Source organism: Mesocricetus auratus, unplaced genomic scaffold (genome assembly GCF_017639785.1).
Source record: "Mesocricetus auratus isolate SY011 unplaced genomic scaffold, BCM_Maur_2.0 Super-Scaffold_100010, whole genome shotgun sequence".
NCBI lineage: Eukaryota > Metazoa > Chordata > Mammalia > Rodentia > Cricetidae > Mesocricetus > Mesocricetus auratus.
The window spans coordinates 83,308,014-83,326,377 of NW_024429194.1; the positions used below are offsets into that span (position 1 = coordinate 83,308,014).

General features: G+C 44.9%; 1 protein-coding gene across 2 annotated transcripts in view; it reads right to left on the reverse strand.

The window, feature by feature from the left end:
* Ep300 (E1A binding protein p300) overlaps positions 1–6,590 on the reverse strand; it is a 62,290-nt gene extending 55,700 nt beyond the window's left edge. For both annotated transcript variants that reach the window (XM_040752751.1, XM_005067013.4), the window contains exon 1: positions 5,258–6,590. In XM_040752751.1, coding sequence (XP_040608685.1) covers positions 5,258–5,351 — 94 coding nt within the window. In that variant the 5' untranslated portion in view covers positions 5,352–6,590. The remainder of the gene's footprint in view (positions 1–5,257) is intronic.
* Positions 6,591–18,364: the final 11,774 nt, after the last annotated feature.

Genomic DNA, 18,364 nt, shown 5'->3' on the forward strand with positions numbered 1-18,364 from the left:
TAAAATGCCAAAGGCAGAAACCCTCTTCACCCCCTCAGCATCAATTCACTGGGCATGCTAACAGTCTCTACTTAAGCAATGAAACACAAGCTCCTGCTAGGAAAAGGTGCAGGCCGCATTGGAAAACACAGGACTCACAACTTAACAAATGTCATTTCTCTCACTGTATTATAGCACACAGAACTTACAGCTTAACATGTCACTGCTCTCACTGCCAACCAATCTCCGTGAAGTCCTATCAATGAATTTACAAGGCCCTGAGAAATTTAAGGTATAGGGCCAAGTATTCTGCTAGACTGCACAGCAGTCAGCAATACCTCACTAAACCAAGAAATAATTTTAACCTGATTCAGACAACTCTATTATACGTATTTTCTAACTAAAAAACAACATTAGAACATAATGCAAAGGTTTGAGCTAGGAAAAAAAAATCTATAGAAGTATTCTAAGTAGGATGGTAAGTCACTTATACAATACCCGAAGAAAAAGAAAACAGACATTTTAAAAATGTGTGACTTGTTTCTGTAATCCCAGCACTGGGGAGACAGAGGCAATAAAACTGTAGCAAAACAATCACCCTTACCAGTTCTGTAGAGTATACATTAACCTAGTAGTCAAGATTCAAGTATACTTTATATCCTGTCTCCTTAGTGTTTTTTGAAATTGGGGAAATAGACTGGTTTGGTGCAGAAATCCAAGCCAATCCAGTTACCCACAATAGAGCTACAGAAGGAATCTTTGTTTATTTTTGTTTTTCCAGACAGGGTTTCTCTGTGGCTTTGGAGCCTGTCCTGGAACTCAACTCTGTAGACCATGCTGGCCTTGAACTCAAGAGATCCACCTGCCTCTGCCTCCTGAGTTCTGGGATTAAAGGCTTGAGCCACCATTGCCCCCTTAAGTGACTTACAGGGACAAAAATGTTCAATGAAGGAAAAGGAAAAAAAAAAGTCACCCTAGTCTGGTGGATCTCTGAGTCCAAAGCCATCCTGGTCTGCAGAGCAAGTTCTAGAAAACAGCTAGAGTTACATAGAGAAACCATGTCTCTAAAACGGTGGAGGGGGTGGAGTCACCCTCATCATTGCCAACTCTTTAAGATCAGAAATCAGTTTAGTAAGTATTCAAAAACTTACTAACTGTGGCCAGTTTTACAACAACAAAAAATGTTTACAAATAGGTTTCATGATCTTTTAGAGGAGAAAGGATAGAACAAAGTTATGTTTCTAACAAGGCACAAAGAGGCTGAAAAAGATCTCTTTGAAGCTAGCCTGGTCTATATAAGATGCCAGAGCTACACAATGTGGCCCTATCTCCAAAAAACAAAATTTAGTAAAAAGTTACATTCCAAAGTTCTGTACATACAAAAATGAATTCTTTTTTTTGGGGGGGTTGGTTACGAGACAGGGTTTCTCTGTGTAACAGCCCTGGATGTTCAGGAACTCACTTTGTAGACCAGGGTGGCCTCAAACTGAGATCCTGCCTCTGCCTCCCAATGCTGGGATTAAAGGCGTGAATACACTTTTCAAGAATCAAATACAAGCCGGGCGTTGGTGGCGCACGCCTTTAATCCCAGCACTCGGGAGGCAGAGGCAGGCGGATCTCTGTAAGTTCGAGACCAGCCTGGACTACCAAGCGAGTTCCAGGACAGCCTCCAAAGCCACAGAGAAACCCTGTCTCTCGAAAAACCAAAAAAGAAAAAAAAAGAATCAAATACAAATACTGGAATACAAACATAAAAGTACAAAAATAAAAACAAAGCCAGGTGGTGGTGGTGCATGCCTTTAGTCCCAGCACTCAGGAGGGCGGATCTCTGTAAGTTTGAGACCAGCCTAGTCTACAAGCCTAGTTCCAGTACAGCCTCCAAAGCCACAGGGAAAGCCTGCCTCAAAAAACATAAATAAATAATATAGATAAATAAATAAGTAAATAGATAAAAAACAAACCAAGGTTTTTATTCCTTCCCAATTCAAAACAAAGCATGAACTTACTCCAAGTCATTGGAATCAATCTAGCAATTTCAATACATTAGCAACTAACCTTAGAAATGCTAAAATGGGGGGAGGATGAGTTTGAGGCTAGCCTAGTCTACATAGGGAGTTCCAGGACAACTGGGCTGTTATATAGAGAAACCCTGTCTTGAAAAAAAAATTCAGAACTTGGATTTAAATATTATCGATTTTGTGATACATCAGTTACCAACTCACTGGATCTAGTTACTTTCTTATAAAGAAAACACATACTTACACTACAATTTTAAAATCCTAATTAACTTTTGTTTGCTATCCTGGAGACAGTTTCCTTGTGTAGCCCTGGCTATCCTGGAACTTGCTCGGTAGGCCAGGCTGGCTAATTTACTTTTCAAAAGTTTGTAGAGCCTAGAATTTTGACCAGCTTTATATAAAACAAAAATCAGGCACAATAAACAACTTTAACATTTATAAAATGTTGAACTGACGTCTTAGAAAATTAAATACAGATGGGGTATTTTATTAAATATTTTATTAAAATACAGATGGTGGTGCAGGCCTTTAGTCCCAGCACTTAGAGGCAGAGGCAGTCAAATCTCTGTCAGATAGAGGCCAACCTGGTCCAGAACAAGCTCCAAAGCTACACAAAGAAACCTTGTCCGGAGTGGGGGTGGGGGGGTGTGGAAAATACAGACACTGCAAGTTTTACTATATCTGTTCCTAGATGCAAAGAACTATCAAAATTGTAATGATACCTTCCATGGTAAGTTCGGGAAGGGGCAGCATTTTCTTGGTACTCATTCCTCTAACTCTGCTGAAACAAAACCAGAAACAGGGATTCCTACAATTTAAATTGTAAACCATCTGGGTTTGGTGGAGGACACCTTTAATCTCACCAGCAGGGAGGCAGAGGCAGTGGGATTTTTAATTTCCAGGCCAGCCAGGGTGATGTAGTGATATCCTGTGTGCAATTAAAATGAAAAACAAGGGGCTGGGAGACAGCTTGTCAGTTAAGAAAGCACTGGCAGCTGTTCCAGAGAACCAAGGTTCAATTCCCAGCATCTACATGGCAGCTCACAACTGCCTGTAACTCCAGTTCCAGGGGACCTGACACCCATGGCAAAACACCAAAGCACATAATTAAAAAACAAAACAAAAACAAGCCTGGCACAGGCTTTTAATCCCAGCACTCAGAAGGCAGAGGCAGGAAGTTCTCTGAGTTTGAGGTCAGTCTGGTCTACAGTGAAGAGTTCCAGGACAGTCAGAGACACATAGAAAGATCCTGCCTCAAAACAAAACAAAAAAAAATACTGGAATATAAATTCAAGAACAACAAAAAAATTACTCTCATTACAATTTTTAGAGAAAAGTTACTATTATTAATATAAACTTTTAGTACCAAGAACAAGTCAGTTTCAGTGTTGAATTTTTTTTCATATTTAAGAATCTAGTAATTGGCACACAGTACAGTGTGCCACACATGCCTTTACTCCCAGCACTTGGGAGACAGAAGGTGGATCTGAGTTCCACGACAGGCCTACACAGAGAAACAAACATAAAACAAAATTTAAGAAAAAAGAAAAGGCTCCAGTAATTGTATTCAAAATTCAAAGACATGTAAACCAAGTTTTGCTTTTTAACCATGAAAGTCATCCAAAGCTATGCAAGTTAGCTAAGTATATCAATCAGAGAATGCAGTAGTCTACCTGAACAGAAATGTTTGACTAGAACTTCAAAGCTAAGCCACTTAAACTAGGACTTTTCAAAATAATTCATTTAAAAAGTTTTCCATACAGTATTTCATGTTACTGGTTAGGTCAAACATGGTAAAATGTGAACATATATTTATTGCAAGGGGGAGGACACAAATGCATAGGAGAATGTCTATGGAGATTCTCTATACCTACAAAGGATTAATGTCTATCCGAATGAATTCTGAAGACATAATTTTTAAAAAATTCTCTAAGACTACAGAAACTTCACAATTGAATGCTCAGGATAACTAAAGTAAGTGCCTTTGAGAGCACTGCAAGATTCATCCTTTCTCAATTGCTGCAGGTTAACAAACTCACAAGGTAAAGCACTTGTTCTCTTATTTTCTTGCTTTCAACAAGTTCTCTACAAATTTAGAGGGTACATTTAACTCCATTATGCACTCTCACTGGCAGAGGGAGGGGTGACGTTGAGCCTGTTCTTTGAGTTAGAGATGTTTGTAGTAGGGGGAACATCTTGCGGACTGTCAGATGACCAGCTATTATTCTTTTTCATTATTCTGGCCTCTCAAACAACTCAGACAGCAAAAGAGAACCAGGTCGGTGACCATTAGAATAGTGACACTAAACTAACAGTAAGCAGAAAAAAGAACGCAATGATGGAAAGTCTCCCTGCATTTCTCCTAACAAAGGGGCAGAGTGAAGAAAAGAATCCCTTGATCTTGCAAACTAAAACAGCACAAGTCCAAAAACTAAAACATACACAAAACCTACTATATATTTTTATGCTTGTACAATCACTTTGGTTGGAAGTTTACGACTGGGCCTCTTTCACCTTCTAGTCTCCATTTCAAAGTGCCTAATTCCAGAAAAACTTTATCTTTTCTAAATAAGAGGGACAACAAAGTGGAAAGGAAACGCCCCAGGTATCTTCACCTGAAGTCTGAGTTTGAGACATTTTGGTTTCACACCGAATAGACCTAAAATCCATTCTGATTAAGTCAAGAATGGGGAGAGAGGAACCACAGAATAGCATTTTGTTAAACTTCATGTTACACTTAAAACCCTGGACTACACACGCCCCTAAGATTGTTCTTCTACTCCATTCCTCAATAGAAAATCTGCTGCACAGACCAAAAAATTTTTAAAGTGGGAAAATGCAATAGGAGAGAAAGCTTTGAAATCCCTCACTTCACTCACCAAAAAAAGAAAGAAAAAAAAACCAACCCCCCCCAAAAAAACCCTAAAAGTACATTAAAGTCCTTACATACAATTGTACCGGCATTTCCCAAGTTAAATTGCATGGGGCCAACAATAAAAGGTCCATGCAGCACACACTTCACAGCTCTTAATTCCAGAACACACAACGCTGTGACATGACATAGTGTTGTAATGAATGTATCAGAAGGCAAAGAAAATGGTTGGGCTACTGGACGTCTTCAACCAACCCATTCAAACACCTTTAATATTAAACACGGGTCTGGGAACTACGATGAGATACACGGAAATACCGAGAAATAAAGGTGCAATGAGCAGAAAAGACGAAGGAAAATGTGGAAGGCCGGGAGTCCCGAGACTAACCTGTGCCATCGCTGGCCGACGCCGAGAGGGCAGGAGATGAGAGTTTAGGCCGCTTGGCTGAAGGCGGCCCCGGTTCCACCACATTCTCGGCCATTTTTAATTCTTTCGGAGATACAGCCGAGGAAAAACGAGAATCCTGAGGAAATCTCTTCTTCGGCCGGGGGTCCCCGCCCCGCTCCTAAGGATGGGCTCGGAAGCTCCGCCGCCACCCAAGAGGGGTGGGGGAAGTTCCTTTTTCTCTTCGCCTGGTTGCGGTGGCCGGAGAGGGATGCGGACTCGACAGAAATGGTAGGGGCAAGTGCGAGGGGCCGGGCCTAAGCCGGGCCCGGAGGAGGGCACAGCAACACTGATCCGACGAGCACGTCCGCTGCAGCGAATTCTCGGGAACTCACAGCTCTACAAACGCAGTCCCCAGCCCGCCACGGCGGGCCCTTGCCCAGCCGAGGTCTCTCGGAGCTCCGCCGACGCCATCAGCCTCTTCCTCCTCGGCGCTGTCCTCCTCCTTCTCATCGCCACAAGGAGGCGGGGGCGAAAAAGGGGGAGAGGAGGAGGCGACCAGAGACACTCACCTCCTCCCGGTGCCCCCTCCCAGGCCTGCGCCCCCACCCTGAGAGCCCTCCTCCTCCTCCTGCCGCTGCGCTCCGCGCCGCCGCTGCCGCACCGGCCCCTAATGGCCGCACTGAGCTCACCCGAGCCGAGAGCCAGACTGGCGCCGCTGCCGCCTCATATCGCGCCGCGTACGGCGGAGGCGCGGCGACGACGCCGAGCGTGGAGCTCGCCGGCCCAGAGGGCCAGGGGGGCCGGGCCGAATAGGGCCGCCCGCCGCAAGCCCGCGCTGACGCCGAGCCCACCGACGCGGCCTCCCCGCGCGCCTCGCTCTCCGCCTCCGCCCGCAAAAGGGAAATAAGTACGGCCGCCTCTCCGGCCCTCAGCCCCGGCAGCTAGGTGCAGGGAGCTCCCGTCGCCCTCGGGGCTCGGCTCGGGGCCGCCCTGGACGGCGGGCGAAGGCGCCGCGGGGCGCGGGGTTATGTAATGGTCCCCCCCCTTAGGCGTCGACGCCGGCCCGGGCCGCGGTGGGGGTGTGTGCGGGCAGGAGGGGGCTGGGGGTCGCCTCAGCCCGTGAGCCCCGGGCCCCCTGCCAGTGTCTCGACCGCAGCCGCTGCTCTCCGGCCCGGTACCCTTCGCACTCCCTGCTCCCGCAGTTCGCACTCAGCCGGGCGTCCCGCTTGCCCCACTCTCGCCCGGTCCCTCTCGCTCTCTCTCCCCCCCTAGCCTAGCACACAAACAAGATGGCGGCTGTTGTTTCTTGCCTCTGCCGAATCCTCCTTACAGGATAGCGGTAGCGGCGGCGGCCGGAAATGAGCCAAGATGGGAGGGGGGAGCAAAGAGGGGCGGAACCGAGCCTCCGGGGGCGGGGCGGGGGCGGGGCCTCGGGCTAGCCGCTCACACAATGGGGGAAGCGGCGGCGGGGGGCGGTGCCGACTCCAATCACGGGATCCGCCCAAGGACCCAACGCGGTAAGCGCTTCCGCAAACTCCCCCGGCGTCACTCGGTGGCTCCCTTTAAAGGGGAGGTCTTGAAGGAGGGGGGGCTCGGGGGTGAACTCAAAACCTATTTTCAGTCGGTGGATATTTACGGGAGAAGGTGCCCGGGCTGGGTCTCTGCGCAGAAGGCAGTCGGAGCTCGGGCGCTGCTCCGCAAAGAAGCAAATACGCTGTCGGAGAGCCCGAGTTTTGCCGTCGCAAGCAGATGCTTAGAACCCCATTAAATCCACCAAACACCTGCTGTGTTTCAGGATAGAGACACATTGCATCCCCTTCATCGCCTTTCCGAAAGGATCGGCTCAATTCCCAAAGTCACACTGTGAGTCCTTTCCATTTTCTCTGAATTGTGTAATTTAAAAGGGAAAATTTGGACTACGAAAACACTGATAATTACAGAAACGGGGGAAACCACAGCAGTGGGCTGCTATCCAGGACTAGACCCCGCATGATTTTTTGCTCTTCACGAGTCTACACATCCTTACCAGGTACCAGTCTCAAAAAGAAGCCTTAAGAACTCTTTTTCAGAATCTGCCTGAAACTTCGAAGATCCTTTGGAGGTGTTTCCAACCTTCTCTAGTGGATGAACTTAATAAAAGACCGTGTTATGTAGTGCCTTAATGTAAATATGAGAGAAGACAAAAAATGTTAAGTACTAAAGATAATGTAGCTCTAGAAAGAAGTGAGGAAATGCTCCTGTGAAGTCCAGTATGTCGGGCAGCCCAGTGTCGCAGCAGAAAGCATGGAGCACACTTTTAGGTACCTCAAATTACAGTATTTCTGTGTGTTTGGTACCCTGAAAGCAAGGGAAGATAGCAAGGTTCTAAGTGACACTGAGGGAAACATTCAAGTCATTACCAAATGGGCAGGTAGTGGAATTGCCTGCTATTCCTGAGGCCTTAAATTCAGTCACAAGTAATACCAGGAAGATACATTTTCTCAGATTTGTTTTTTTAATTACATTTATTTTATTTATTATTTTTTTGGTTTTTCGAGACAGGGTTTCTCTGTGTAGCTTTGGAGACTGTCCTGGAACTTACTCTGTAGACCAGGCTGGCTTCGAACTCACAGAGATCGGCCTGCCTCTGCCTCCCAAGTGCTGGGATTAAAGGCGTGCGCCACCAACGCCTGGTTAATTACATTTATTTTGTGTGTGTCTGATACTATGTGTAAGTGTGTGAACATATATGCCCCGTGGCCCACTTGTGGCAGTCAGAGGACAATCTGAGGAGGTCAGTTATCTCCTGCCATGTGGGTTCTGAGGATCCAACCCAAAGCCCAGGCTTAGCACTTTGTTTCTACATCTCCCGAACCCTCTCAGCAGGCCATATTTTCTCATATTTCACATCTTATCCTCTTTTGCCATTCATCAAACAATTTTTGCTGTTTGACATCCAAGAGAATAACTAGTTGGAGAAACTAGAATTAGCTGAGGGGGTGGGACATGCACACTTTTAATCGAAGCACTCAGGAGGCAGAGGCAGAGGCAGGTGGATCTCTGCATTCCAGACCAGTGTGGTCTATAGAGCAAGTTCTAAGGTCAACCAGGGCTACATCGAGGAACACTTTCTGGAAGAGAGAGAGACACAGAGAGACAGAGACTAGAATTGAAGCTGGCTAGGTGGCTCAGTTGGACAAGGTGATTGCCACCAAGTCTGAAAACCAGACTTCTATCCCCTGAAGCCATGTGTTAGAAAGAGACAACTGACCCTGAAAAAATAAAACACCAAGAACTGACGATCCTGTGTAGCAACTTAGCTGCCCACCTAATGAATTCAGTCTTGTGGTCTTCAAACACAGTTCAGGCAAACTAGTGGGGGGGAAAATAGGAATTGAAGCCAGGGCTTGGCTCAACTAGGCAAGTGTTCTGCTGCTGAGCTACCCCTAAATAGCCCCCCCATCAAAGTGTTTTTCATATTGAGATATGTCTCATTAAATGGCCAAGCTAACTTTGAACATGGAGTCCTCCTGGTACAGCTCCCCAAAATGTAATGATAGGTATAGGCTACCACACATGGCTCATCAAGTGCCTCCTTTTTTTTCCTTTTTTCTTTTCTTTTTTTTTTTTGGTTTTTCAAGACAGGGTTTCTCTGTATTGTTTTGGAGGCTGTCCTGGAACTCACTCTGTAGACCAGGCTGGCCTCGAACTCACAATGATCCACCTGCCTCTACCTCTCGAGTGCTGGGATTAAAGGCATGAGCCACCAATGCCCGGCCAAGTGCCTCCTTAAAACTGTCACAAGACAAGGCTGGGGATGTGGCTCAATTGATTATTTTCCTATCCTGTGAGACCATGGGCTCAATCTCCAACATCACTAAGACTGGACATGATTTGGAGACACCTGTAATTCCAGCACTTGGAGAATGGGTGTGGGGATGCAGAGGTGGACATAAAGGCAGGACAAGAACATTATCACAAGGTTAGCCCCTGCTACACCAACAGTGGGACAGGTGTGGTGGCATCCACATTTAATTCCAGCACTTAGGAGGAAGCAAGGGAATCTGTGAGTTCGAGAGGCCAGCCTGCTCTACATAGCTATTTCCAGGACACCAGGGATACATGGAAAGACCCTGTCTCCCAAGAAACAAGTAGGATTTTAGGGGCTGGAGAGACCATTCAATGATTAAGACCAATGGCTGCACTCCCAGCATCCACATGGCAAATTACAACCATCTACCTATAAAACTCCGGTGTGAAGGAACCCTATGCCCTCTTCAACAGTACCAGGCATGCATGTGATCCACATACACAGTTGTAGTCAATACACTTATAAATCTTTTAAACATGGGATTATAACTAATGTAACCAAGGGAAATTTAATCAATTATGGGGTTTCATATGTAGATTAAGACTGTGGTAGCTAGGCATGGTTCCTTATGCCTTTAATCCCAGCACTTGGGAAATGGAGGAAGGCATATATCTGGGAGTTAAAGGCTAGCCTTGTCTATACAGGGTTCCAGGAAAGCCAGAGCTACATAAAGACACCCAAAAGGAAAAAACAAACAAGCAAACAAACAAACTGTGGTCATCAGGATGGGGATATAGCTTGGTGGTAAGGCAGTTATCTGATAAATATGAATCTTGGGATCTATCCCTAGCATTAAAAAAAGAGAAAAACATTCATGAAAAAGAAGTCATCTATTGTCAATGGGGGACCCAGGAGACAACAGAGACTAGCAGGTAAGAGTAGGAACGATGAGTTCAGAAAGTCTGACTTTAGAAATTATGTGACTAGCCGGGCGTTGGTGGCGCACGCCTTTAATCCCAGCACTCGGGAGGCAGAGGCAGGAGGATCTTTGTGAGTTCGAGGCCAGCCTGGTCTACAGAGCGAGTTCCAGGACAGCCTCCAAAGCCACAGAGAAACCCTGTCTCGAAAAACCAAAAAAAAAAAAAAAAAAAAAAAAGAAATTATGTGACTAGACAAATTAATCATCTATAAAGTGAGTTTTCTAATCAGGCCTGGAGTTACCTTACACAAAGCCTTGGACATCACAGGTGAGGGAAGGATAGTAATACATAGTGCCTGGTACATGGCAACCACCATTTCACCACCTAGCCTATGGAGCCCAGAAGTGACAGAGGCAGGAAAGATCTCAAGTTTGAGACCAGCCTGAGTGATAGAGACTCAAAAACTATGAATACTAAATCAACAGAAAGGAAAGCATTGTATATAACTTAAAGGAGTTACTAGAGGCTTAGGGAGATGGCCCAGTTGGAAAAGCGATTGCTGATTCCAAGCACCCCCCAAACAAAACAAAAAAACAAAAGCATGGTAGCACACGCCTGTGACCCTAACCCTGAGGAAGAAAAGGATACAAGAACCCTGGAGTTCGCTAGCCAGCTAGTGCTACCATACTGGTGAGCTCCAAGCTCAATAAAAGACCTTGTCTCAAAACTAAGGTGAGGATGAATAGAGGAAGACATCACATTGACCTCTGACTTCAACATGCGTATACACACAATGCCACATACTCATGCATGTATGCATACATGACACAAGTTATTAGAAGAATAAAAATGGAATTACAGCACAAATGTGTAGCACTGAAACCTCATAATTTTCTTTCCCAGGTGTCCCGATGATTGCCATAGATGAGAAATATAGATTGTGCATGTAAAAACAAAGGAGGGAATGTGTTATCCTAGTGTTGCCCATCAGGTATATTTTGTGGAGGCCAAAATACTATCCACATGATCCACAGGTATGGTGGCCATAGTTCATTTCTGCATCCAGTTGTGGGTTTTTTTTTTTTTTTGGCTTTTCAAGACAGGGTTTCTCTGTGGCTTTGGATGCTGTCCTGGAACTAGCTCTTGTAGACCAGGCTGGTCTCGAATTCACAGAGATCCCCTTGCATCTGACTCCTGAGTGCTGGGATTAAAGTTATGTGCCACCAACGCTCCTCTGTGTAGTCTTGTGTGGGGACACCAGACCTTGAGCAGAGACCCACTTCCCCATAAGCCTGGGAGTAGGCAGCTGTAAGACAATGTTTACTAAAAACATGTTTGCTAAAAACAATACAATGCCTGGGGCAATAAGTTCCCGAAAAGGGCTGGCCCACCGGAAATGCCCTGACCTCGACCTTGTCCAAAGACTAACCTCCTCTTCAGACCCACCTACCTCCACCTCTGGTGTCAGGGTATATAATAACCAGCCAGAATAGGAATAAAAGAGCCTTCTGGTCTCTGTGTTGTCAATCCTGACACCCTCGCCACATTCTCATATACGGGCTGCACAGCGGGCATGGCAATTAGAGGTCCCACCGAGATGTGAAAGCAAGGTAAGTGGACAGGGTCATCCCTTATGTCAGCCAGGGACAGATGGGGGAAAATAGGAAAAGAAACTATGGGAAATAGTCCCTGGAAGTTTAAATTACAGTATCACTGTAAAAAAGTTACTTGAAGAACAGGGGACTACAACCATGGTAGGCTTTCTAAAATGGATTGAAGGTGCGATTCCATGGTTCATTACTGGGGGAGGCTTAAATGTCCCAGATTGGGAGGATGTTCGCCATGATTTTCAGAGAACCGGGTGTTGGTGGCACAAGCCTTTAATCCCAACACTCCAGAGACAGAGGTAGGTAGGATCAAGGCCATCCTGGTCTATAGAGCCAGTTCCAGGACAGCCTCCAAAAGGATAGAGAGAAACCCAGTCTCAAAAAAAAATTGGTAAAATAAGAAATAAAATAAAAAATCTCCAGTCTTAGCTGGGCGGTGGTGGCGCACGCCTTTAATACCAGCACTCGGGAGGCAGAGGCAGGCGGATCTCTGTGAGTTCGAGGCTGGGCTGGACCGATAGCCTCCAAAACAATACAGAGAAACCCTGTCTCGAAAAACCAAAAAAAAAAAATCTCCAGTCTTTCGCCTGATCCACTGAGGTCAGGAAGTAAAGGGGAACTGAGAGATCTAAAAGGCTGGCCAGTAAGTAAGGCTATGCAGATGTGTTAAAAAGGGGTACCAAGCTAGGGGTACCAGATTAAATCTCCAGGCCTTTGCCTGACAAAGGTCAGGAAAGTAAGGGGACCCTAAGAGATTGGCCTCAGTTGGGGGGGGGGTGGATTGGATTAAATCTCGAGTAAGAAAGAAAATTGAGAGGTTGCCCTCAGTTGGAGGGTGGATTACATTAAATCTCTAGGTCTTAGCCTGACACCAAGGTCGGGAAAGAGGGGAACCCAAGAGTCTGCCCTCAGTTGGAGGGTGGATTGTGTAAATCTTAAGGCTTTTTGCCTGAGGGAACATCCTGGATTGAAGGATGGATTGAAAATGGGTGAATAGCCGGGCATTGGTGGCACATGCCTTTAATCCCAACACGCCTTTAATCCCAGTACTCGGGAGACACAAGCAGGCAGATCTCTTGAGTTCAAGGCCAGCCTGGTCTACAGAGCGAGTTCCAGGACGGCCTCCAAATAATACAGAGAAACCCTGTCTCGGAAAAAAAAATGGGTGAATCAAAACAAAAAAATTGGTAACAGTAAAGAGGTACTGGTATTAAGTAAAGAAAAAGAAAAGGTTCGAGACCAGCCTGGACTACCAAGCGAGTTCTAGGACAGCCTCCAAAGCCACAGGGAAACCCTGTCTCGAAAAACCAAAAAAAAAAAAAAAAAAAAAGACAAAGGTATATGGAATGAAAAATTTTGTTTGCATTTAAGTTCTATTTTGTGAGTCATCTCTAAAAACTTTTAGCCAAAAGCCTGGCCTCTCCACCTTGCATCTATAGAGTTACAAGGAATAGATACGGCTGTACCCATGACTGTAGCTCAAATGGAGGAAAGATGAAGGGCATACAGGACTTTTTAACCTTTTTAGTTCAAGGATTGGCTGGAGTTGTTCTGTTACAGAGATTTCAATTAAGGAAGTTTCATTTCAACAGACTAATCATGACCTAGGGAAAAAGGATGACCGAAAGATGCATGTATGTTCTGAATGTATGGTGTGGCCACACCGGTATATATGAAATGTGATTGTGAATGCGTGAGTGTGAACTGCTTATATGATTAAAAGGATACTTAAATCCATTCAAAAATAGTTGAAAAGCTACCTAAATTGCTTTAGATATATCCAAAAGGTACATCCAGCCAGTCGGTTAATGTTTTAACAGAAAAGTTAAGATGAAAATGAGGAGCCGGGCGTTGGTGGCGCACGCCTTTAATCCCAGCACTCATGAGGCAGAGGCAGGCGGATCTCTGTGAGTTCGACACCAGCCTGGACTACCAAGCGAGTTCCAGGACAGCCTCCAAAGCCACAGAGAAACCCTGTCTCGAAAAACCAAAAAAAAAAAAAAAAAAAAAAAAAGATGAAAATGAGGGCTTGTCAGCTAATGAGAGCTCTACAGGTTAGATTGGGAAAGACTGCTCACAGACTTTAAATAATTTTCAAAAGTTATTTGGGACACAGTATAGTTTACAATCTTTGAGTGATTTTCAGAAGTTTTTGGCAAATACTTAATGGATATGTCCTTTTTAAAGGGCATCTACAAATAATCTAGGTAGTGATCCCAATTCACCTAGATAGTTACCCAAGGAAGGTAGACAAATCCTTCTACTGTTATGGTCCAGCCTCAACAGTTCAAAAAAAAATTTAGAAAATAAAAAATGGGGAGTAATGTCCCCAGTCCCCACATGACTCATCAAATAATACACTCATTTAAAAACTTTAAAATGTGAATGCCAGTGAGCAATCTGCTTCAGACAGATTCTGGCATGATGGAACTTGAGCAACTATTGCTCAGGTCAAATGGAGACATCCATACACTAGACAGTGGAGAAGACCCTAATTTGGGGTCAAGGGCATGTTTGTGTTTTCTTGCAGGAAAAGAATAAAGCTTCGGCAGCTGTCAGACCATTTGGTGAGATGCATGGAGCAGAGAAAAGCTGGACCTGAGACCATGGAAGCCTACCTAAGCCAGTTTGAGTGAGATCTCCTAAATCAGTGTTCCTGGCCCTTGATGTCATCGAATCTACAGCCCGAGAAAGAAGGAAAACAGTTTCTCAACAGGCCTGCTGCATCAACCTCCCGGACCCATGAGTTTTCATCCCGAAGCCAACAGAGAATTGGAAAGACTGTCTGCCCTTGACACACCTTGAAACAACAGAATTCATTTTGCCAGTTTTTCCCTTTGGGGGGAAAAAGTATCCATTTAAAACATTTGGACATTGGTATGAACTGTGATGAGTGGCAAAAGCCTCTTTTCAGTATTTGAACAAGACATGGTCACTTGAAATATCAGACTTGGTGGTTCTTATGCCAGTGTATTTATCTGGAGAAATGCAACTTGTCCTAATGTGACAAAAAGGAGACTTTTGGCTCAAGTTGCATATTCAGCTGAGGCTAGTGATGTTAAATCAACAAACTGCATCCCCACAGGAACAAATTGGTGCTCTGTGGATAGTGCAACAAGCCTCTTGTTCATATTTTTTATAATGCTACATGTGTAACATCAATGATTATACCTAATGTATCTATGCAAGTGCACTTTCTAAATGCTTTCCTGAGTAGATCTTGGAACGATTGTAAACTTTATCACTGTTTTGACCATCAAATTGTAACTGAAAATCACATGCAGGTTACCCTTGTAACAGAGGAAGGATGGTAGAATGTTATGGCCCAGATCTGGTGATGGGTACGGTGATGGAGAGGCGCTATGTCAATGGGGGTCCTGGAAATGGTAGCAGTGGCGGTAGGCATTATGGCTTTATGCTGAGCTCAAACTTGCCTTGTTCCAGAGGCAAGGGATCCGTAACCAAGTATTGCTTAGCTTAGCCCATGGCAGTCCCAATAGCCATGAAGTTTGGTTACAGATGATTTAAGAATGAGGTTCTTCCGTTGACGGGCAGTTTCCCTAGATAATATCAATTTTTCCTAGATATTATCATTTTAAATAACAGACAATGACCCATGAGTTGTCAGATTACTTTTTAGGGGGTACTTTTTCAAGACAGGGTCTCCAGGACTGTCAAGGCTACACAGAGAAACCCTGTTTCAAACAAAACAAAACAAAATGAATGTATTGAATTCATATTATAGGTCTGGTTGGTGCTAAGATCTGAAGGTACAGACTGAACAAAACAGAAACCATGTCCATAGGGAGACATCACTGAGTCCAGCAGAGCAGGGGCTGATCAACACTATGACAGGACACACAGAGACACAGGTAGCAGGGACATCTAGTGGTCTTGGAATTGGCAAGAGGACCCAAGTTCAGTTCCCGGCACCCACACAGTGGCTCACAGAAATTCATTTGGAGTGAACTTGGGAGCAGAGAGGAACAAAAAGAGAGAACCAGTCAGGTGGAAGTGGTCTTAAAGGAAGAGAAGCCCCAGTGGAGGAAATAGCATTTGTAGAAGGAACAGAGCAAAGTCCATTTGAGGAACTGAAAGAAATTCTGAGCAGCCGGAAGTAGACATGAGTCAAGCTTAGAAGAAGCCTTTCGAGAGGCCAGACCAGCTAGGTGTGGTGCTGCATGCCTGTTAATACCAGCCCTTGGGAGGCGGACACAGGAGGAATGTCACAGGTTTGAGAGAAGTCTGTGCTATACAGCAAATTCCAGACCAGTGTGAGCTACAGAGTGAAAGCCTGTCTCAAGGAAAAACAAAACAAAACAAAATGAAACAAACAACCAAAAAAAAAAAAAAAAACCAGAAAGAAGCTTCTGCAGTGGTGGCACACACCTTTAATCCCAGCACTCGAGAGACAGAGGCAGGAGGATCTCTGTGAGTTCAAGGCTAGCCCAGTCTACAGAGTGTTCCAGGCTAGCCAAGGTTACATAGTGAGACCCTGTCTAATAAAGATAAACAGCCAATAGTGAGGCAGGAGGAAGGCTAGGCGGGGCTGACAGGCAGAGAATATAAATAGAAGAAGAAAGCTGGAAGAAGGGGAAGGAGCAAGAGAAGAAGGAGAGGACATCAGGGACCAGCCACCCAGTCATCCTGTCACACAGCCAGCCACCTAGTAAGAGTGAAAGCAAGATACACAGAAGTAAGAAAAGGAAAAGGTCCAGAAGCAAAAGGCAGAGGGGATAATTTAAGAAATGCTGGCTAGAAACAAGCCAAGCTAAGGCCAGGCATTTATAAATAATAGTAAGCCTTTATATATGATTTATTTGGGAGTTGGGTTGTGGGCCCCCCAAAGAGAAAAGAGCCAAAGAGTAAAAAACCATCAGCAGCAGATTTTTAAGATGTTGGTAGACACCAGAGGACTAGGGACTGGATGGCAAGGCCACTACAAGAAACAATCATTGGAGCTGCTGCCGCTCAGGACATCGTGATACAGCTTTTTACTCTACTCATGAATTGGGACCTAGGCCTGGGAGACTCCAGTATGCTAAGCGTTGACATCAACACCTCAGAGGACTATGTTCAGGCCCACATCTATGGAATGACTTTGTAGTAACGAGAGCTTTTCCAGCTAACTTTTCTGCCAACCCACCAACCGCTGTGCAATAAATATTATAGACTTGAAAAATAAACAGCTGTGCATAATCCCAGTACTTGGAAGGTAAAGATAGGAGGGTCTCGGTGAGCTTGGGGCCAGCCTGTCTATATAGCCCGTTCCAGGACAGTTAGAACGACATAGAGAGACCCTGTCAGAAAACAACAATAAGCAAACAAGCCAGACATGGTGGCACACACTTTTTATAAAAAGATTTATTTATTTATTTATTATGAATACAACATCCTGCCTCCATGTATGTATGCGCATACCAGAAGAGGGCACCAGATCTCATTACAGATGATTGTGAGCCACCATGTGGTTGCTGGGAATTGAACTCAGGACCTCTGGAAGAGTAGTCAGTGCTCCTAACCTCTGAGCCATCACTCCAGCCCTGGCACACACTTTTGATCCCAGCCTTGGGAAAGTAGAGGCAGGTGGATAGTTGTAGTCCAGGGCCAATTTGCTACAAAATGAGTTCTAGGCCCACTAGGGCTACATAGTGAGACTCGATCTAAAAATAAGTAGGTAGGTAGATAGATACATAGAGACACTTTGTGATATGTGTGATATGTGGCAGATAGTATTTATTTACTTAGAAATAGAAATAGTATTTAAAGCCATTTGTCTAGCTGCCAAGTTCAGGCTTATAACCCATTGCCTAAGGTATCCATCTGGTTGTCAAGTCTGAATAACTTAGGAGTTGATGATCATATTTAGTTTTCATGTGTTTATGTGTGTGATATGTAAGTGTTGTATGCATATTCATAAGTGTGTGGGCACACTTGTGTTCTGGATCATGTAAGTGGCCCCAAATTGACATCAGATGTCTTCATTGAATATTCTCCATCTTATTCACTGAGGCAAGGTTTCTCCATCGAGTCCAGAAGGAAGATGGCAAGAGAGTCCATGAGACCTGACATAAAGGGATATTAGATGTTTACTGGGGAGTCACTCATGAATGACAAATAAGGTAGAGAACCACCACAGTCTTCTGCCCAGGATTTTCAGGACACGGAAGATGCTGGTAAGAAGAAGGAAGAAGGTGGCAGGCAGACATGTAGGAAGCCAAAAAAGCAACATGGGTCATACAGAGTAAAAGCAATAAAACCCATGAGACAGAAAGTAAATTACTAGAAATGTGTTAGTTATAAGAGCTAGTTAATTGCAAGCCTAAGCTATCACCTGAAATTTGTTAATTAATATAAGGCTCCGTGTCATTTGTGTGTGTGTGTGTGTGTGTGTGTGTGTGTGTGTGTATGTGTGTGTGTGAGAGAGAGACAGAGACAGAGACAGAGACAGAGAGCTGGCAGCCCAAAGAAAAGTTTGCCTCCTACACTATTGTTCAGGAGCTATGACTCTAGCAGTAACCTGTAAGCCTGGTTTGGAAAACCAGATGGGAAGAAACACCTATGCTTGAGTATAGCTTTGAATTTCTTTAATTCCCAGTGCTCCAGAAGCATGTGGGTCTCTGGATCCCTATGAGCTGGAGATCAGCCTGGTCTACATACAGAGTTCCAAGTCAGCCAGGACCACATAGTGAGACCTAGTCATGAAGAAGGGAGGGAAGAAAGGAGGATGGGAGGGAGGCAGGAAGGGTAAAGGGAGAGGAAAAGAAACCCATGCTGTGTTTCAGGCTTA